At 50.8% G+C, this 5,663-nt stretch overlaps 1 protein-coding gene across 1 annotated transcript in view; it reads right to left on the bottom strand.

Moving 5' to 3' along the window:
• Positions 1–13: 13 nt before the first annotated feature.
• LOC103583347 (tetratricopeptide repeat protein 22) overlaps positions 14–5,663 on the bottom strand; it is a gene marked incomplete at both ends in the record, with an annotated part of 6,594 nt that continues 944 nt past the window's right edge. The window contains 3 exons of the mRNA XM_008564685.1: positions 14–166; positions 3,985–4,146; positions 4,937–5,055. Of these exons, the coding sequence (XP_008562907.1) occupies positions 14–166; positions 3,985–4,146; positions 4,937–5,055 (434 nt within the window). The remainder of the gene's footprint in view (positions 167–3,984; positions 4,147–4,936; positions 5,056–5,663) is intronic.

Here is a 5,663-nt window from a genome sequence, read left to right as displayed (position 1 = left end):
GAGGCTGCCTTACCTGCCCAATATCCAGGTAGGTCTTGAGGCCTGGGCACACCTTGACCACCTCCTCGAGGTCAGCCTTGGCATAGGCCAGGTGGTTCCTGTCAGGCATGCCCCCAAGCCCCATCTTGGCCCGCTCCAGGTCGTGCAGGTAGGCTCTGATGTGGATCTGCCAAGAGAGAGTCAGCTCAGGAAAGATGCTCCAAGCAGGGACATCCGCTCTCCTTTCTACCCTAAATGAAGCCAGTCTTTTCCTCAGCAGCAATCAGGGAGGTTCTGTGGTGCAGCAGAAAGCCCCTGAGGCTGGGACCCAGGAGTCCCGGGCTCTAGTCCTGTGCCACCTTGGGCTAGCCACTCTCCCTTTCTGGGCCTTAGTTTCCTTGTCTGTACAATGAGGGGGTTGGATGAAGTCAGAATCCCCCATTCATTCACTCATTCATTCAACAAATATGTATTGAGTTCCCGTGGAATGCCAGGTCCTATACTGCAGCACTGGAGCTGCTGTGGTGACCAGACAGATGAGGTCCTTACTCTGGTCGAACTTAACATTCTAGTGGAAAAGACAATCATAAATAACAAGTAAACAGTACCATTTCTTTTTTTTTTTTTCTTTAAAGATGACCGGTGAGGGGATCTTAACCCTTGGCTTGGTGTTGTTAGCACCACGCTCAGCCAATGAGCTAACTGGCCATCCCTATATAGGATCTGAACCTGTGGCCTTGGTGTTATCAGCACCGCACTCTCCTGAGTGAGCCATGGGCTGGCCCAAATAGTACCATTTCAAGTGATAAGTGCTGTGACAAAATAAAGAGGGAGACAGGATAGAGGTGACTGGGAGGGGTTATTTGAGATATGATGGCAGCACTGATATATGCGAGTCTATGTACACAAGCAGTTTGGGAAGAAAGGCAGGTTGCCCCAGCTGACAAGCATCAGGTTACAAATGATTCCAGGCCCTTGCTTTCATCCCCACTTCCTTAAACTTGGAGCATTTAGAAATTCTAGAGGTTTGGTGGGTGCAGGTAGGGGTGGGCAGGAGGAAGTAAGGAAAGGGGTCATGTTTATTGTAGGAATTAGTGCTGTAGCCATCAGGTTGGCTCTAAGTTATAATACAGCATTATGGGGGTGGGGAGGCAGATCTCTGTCTTGGGAGCCAGTTGGACTAGGGTTTAAATTCCAGTTAACCCCCGCCCCCCACTATTATCCATGTGACCTGGAGGAAGTTGCACAACCTCTGTGAACCTCCTTTTCTACATCTGAAAAATTAGTACACTAATATCTTCTTTGGGGAATTACCAGATGATTGAGAGAACATATTTTAGACAGGATCTAGCATATGGTAGGCGCTCAGTTCATTCATTCATTGAACAAATATTCATCATGAGCCTACTACATGCCAGGCACTGTTCCAGGCATCGAAGATACACCAGAGAACAAAAGGAACAAAATCTCTGCCCTCATGGAGCTTCCATGTTAGTGGGGGAGAGAGACAATAAACATGCTAAATAAGTAAGTAGTGTGTTAGGGAGTGATTAGGACTAAGAAGAAAAAGTAACCAGGAAAGGAAGACAAAATGTTGGCAAAGAGGTTAACATTTTCAATTAGATGGCCATTAGAAGCTGGCTTTTTATCAAGACATGCAGGAAGTGAGGGAGGAAGCCAATCAGATATCTGGGAGAAGAACATTCTAGAAAGAGGCCCCAGCCAGTGGGGCTAGAAGAGAGTGAGAGAGGCGTGAGCACAGGGAGGTGGAGTAGAGAGGTAACGGGGCCAGGTTCGAGCTTTCAGGTCACAGGCTGAGACTTTTACAGGGATAACGTGAATTCCCTTCCCTCTGTTCCTTCCTCACCATCCTTCCTGCCATCCTGCTGCTCATCTGCTCAGCTGAGTACTAAGTGTGACCTTTGGGGCTACAGGGAGGCAATGAGCAGAAGACAAGAGATGGCGATGGAGTGAGTAGGGTAAGGCTGGAGTTCCCGTGCATGAATGAGCTTCCTGAGGAAGCTCACTGCCTCTGTGTGCCCCTGTGGCCTCATTTGTGGAATGCACATGTCAGGCCTCTCTCACAGGACTCCTGTGAGGTTTAAAGCAGACCATGAACATGAAAGTGCTTGCTGAAATGCAGAGTTTTATAGAAATGCTTTATTATTTACTATTATGATTAATATCATTATTATTGATAATAATAACCACATCAACTACAGGGAAGGAATTTCCTGCCTAGTACCTGCTGGCAAAATAAGCCACTGAGACCAAGACCGGGAGCAGCTTTGCTACTAGGTTGTATGAAAGGTAGTGGAGAAGATGGGAGGAGGGGGTCTGTTTAGCTTGGAGCAAAGTAACGCAGAGCTCTAGGTCTCTGTCCCGAAGGAGAGGGGATCTGTGGGAACTCCAAAGGGCAGATCTGGGACCAGTGGCTGGAGGCGGCTCTCACCTGAATGTGTAACTTGCAGAGCTGAATATGCAGTGGATTTGCTCAAGAGACAGGGAATTAGTCAAAAACATATCTAATAATAGGTCTCTCACTTATGGCTCTTACTGTGTGTTTGATGCTGAGTTTTATATACTGAAACTAATTTAGTTCTCATAACAACTCTGTGAGGCACTATCATCTCTAGTCTACAGATGAAGAAACTGAGGCTCAGAATTTGGGAAGAGTATTTTGCTGAAGATCCTGTAGCCTCTGGGTGGTGATGTGGAATTCGAACCGAGGCTGTCTGTGTTCAGAGCCAGGCTATTATCCACAACATTAAACTACCTCTAATATACACTACTGCCTTTCAAAAGCACCTCCTGTGCCCCAGGCACTGTAGTTTAGATGTTACCTCATTTAGTCTTCTGACAACCTAAGATAGGTGTTAATATCCATATCATACAGATTTGGGAACTGAGGTTTGGAGTAAGTGTCTTGCCACAAGTCCCATAGTAATAGGTGGAGAGGCTGGATTTCAACTCTGGGCAGTCTGACTCTCCCAGTGCTAATCAAGAAGAGGCTGGAAGCTCACTGACCAGGCATGTAGAAGGGATTCCTGCCACGTGGGGTGGCTCCCTCATTCCTTTACTCCACAACCTTACAGAACACAACTGTGTGCTCTGATGACTCCTAAGCTCCCTTCCATCATGAAGGCTCCATGACCTTTGGGCTCAGGCCCCTACCTGCACCCACCATCTTAGGCCCTGGCTCTTGTTCTCTGATGCTTGTGGCAGGATGAGGTGGGGCTGCAGATTTACCCACCTTGGCCCTAGTGCAGTAAGCCTGCCAGTTGAGCTCCGGATCTCGTAGGACATCCAGGGCCATGTTACAGGTTCCAATGGCCATGTCCTGCTTTCCTAAGAAGTAGAAGATTTTGGCCAGTCGATTCAGGATGGCAGGTTGGTCCTTGGCAATCTCAATGGCCTAGGTCAGGGAAGAGGGTAACAGCAAACCATTTGTCTGGTTATTAGCCAGAGCCAGCTAAATGGTGCCTGAACCACAGGAACCCTGTCGCTGGATGGTGCCATGTCACCCCAGTGCTCTTATTCCCTGTACCTACCTCATATCTACCAGCCAGCAAGTTCAGTCATATCATGGAGCCCAATACTTTGGGGCACAACCCACCGGCACTCAATTCCTGAGAGCCTGACTCACTGCCACGCTGTCTGCCATGGTCACCGATCACGTGTGGCAGACCCCTCCTGCCCCAGTGTGTGCTCCCCCTCTACCCCAGGGCAGGTAAGAGGAAGGGCCAGAGTCAGCTTCTACCTCCCCAATTTTATGGAGTACATGGTTTCTGTGTGGGCCACAGCANGTGGGGTGGCTCCCTCATTCCTTTACTCCACAACCTTACAGAACACAACTGTGTGCTCTGATGACTCCTAAGCTCCCTTCCATCATGAAGGCTCCATGACCTTTGGGCTCAGGCCCCTACCTGCACCCACCATCTTAGGCCCTGGCTCTTGTTCTCTGATGCTTGTGGCAGGATGAGGTGGGGCTGCAGATTTACCCACCTTGGCCCTAGTGCAGTAAGCCTGCCAGTTGAGCTCCGGATCTCGTAGGACATCCAGGGCCATGTTACAGGTTCCAATGGCCATGTCCTGCTTTCCTAAGAAGTAGAAGATTTTGGCCAGTCGATTCAGGATGGCAGGTTGGTCCTTGGCAATCTCAATGGCCTAGGTCAGGGAAGAGGGTAACAGCAAACCATTTGTCTGGTTATTAGCCAGAGCCAGCTAAATGGTGCCTGAACCACAGGAACCCTGTCGCTGGATGGTGCCATGTCACCCCAGTGCTCTTATTCCCTGTACCTACCTCATATCTACCAGCCAGCAAGTTCAGTCATATCATGGAGCCCAATACTTTGGGGCACAACCCACCGGCACTCAATTCCTGAGAGCCTGACTCACTGCCACGCTGTCTGCCATGGTCACCGATCACGTGTGGCAGACCCCTCCTGCCCCAGTGTGTGCTCCCCCTCTACCCCAGGGCAGGTAAGAGGAAGGGCCAGAGTCAGCTTCTACCTCCCCAATTTTATGGAGTACATGGTTTCTGTGTGGGCCACAGCACTTACCCCTGTGTTGTTACTGACTGCTGCCTGTTCTAAGTGACATGCCTTAGAGTCACATGGCCTGTGGGCAGACCTAGCTAAACTCATCTTCTTTCCACTGTGCCAGTGGGGGTGGGGAACAGTGTGAGCAAAGGCCGCAAGGGGAAAAATCTCAGGGTCTCCTCAAGGCTGGAGAAATGGGATTGAGCCAGACTGGGTGTGGGGAGGGTCTTCTTAAGCAAAGAGGAACCGCAAGGAAGCACGTTTGTTTTGAAAGAAGAGAGGATGGAGAGAAAGGTTTTCCTGGTGGGCCACACAGTGGGGGATGATACCCAGAGGAGTGGCAGGTTCCAGGGGCAGAGGCTGGGATGTCAGTCTCCTTTGCAGATTGGAGTGTGGGTGTGGGTGGGGGCATGTACCTTGCCGAAGCAGTCCAGAGGATCGGTCCCCGAGTACCCGCAGTCGTGGATGCCCATGGGGGTGGTAGAGAAGGCGTCCTTCCTCTCCAGCAGCATCCCAAGGTAGCACCAGGCCAGAGCTGGGGTTGAAGGGTGGAGAAGGGTTCTAGGAAGCAGCGAGTGGAGAGAAGGAGGAGAGCCTCAAGGAGGGAGGGGCCAGCTCCTCTCCTGGTGTCAGCCCCCACGAGGACAAAGGAAGAGACAGTGGTGTGAAATCACCGAGGGCAACCCAGGGACAGAGAGAAACAGGTGGGGAGAGGGGCCTTGCGAGGGAGTGAAGAAATGCATGTCAGTGCTTCTTCTCTGTTTAGTATGTCACCTGGGACACCTCATTTCAGGGCATAGCTTTCCTCTGACTCCAGCTGTTTAGCGCTGAGGGTTCTGGTCCCTGTGCTAGCTGCCTGCCCTGGGAGGGAGTGACTCGACTCCTGTCCAACAGAGCCTCATTCCACCAACCATAAAATGGGGTGGTGGGCGGAGATAGCGGCGGAGATAGGGCACACTAGCGCTCACACTCCAGGTGGCAAAATGCAGACCCAGAGGCCTGCAATGACAGTGATGTGTGATCGGTGCGTTCACGTGGGCAAGATGTTTGGGCTCCTTGAGTCAAGTGAACAAGTGAGTGTCTGAGACAGGCGAGGGAGAAAGAAACGAGGACCAAAAAAGAGCGATGATGCCAGAGGTGGGG

The sequence above is a fragment of the Galeopterus variegatus genome, unplaced genomic scaffold (assembly GCF_000696425.1).
Source record: "Galeopterus variegatus unplaced genomic scaffold, G_variegatus-3.0.2 Scaffold22046, whole genome shotgun sequence".
NCBI classification, from domain to species: domain Eukaryota; kingdom Metazoa; phylum Chordata; class Mammalia; order Dermoptera; family Cynocephalidae; genus Galeopterus; species Galeopterus variegatus.
Note: the sequence above shows the minus strand (reverse complement) of the source record. Positions and strands in the feature narration are given on the sequence as shown.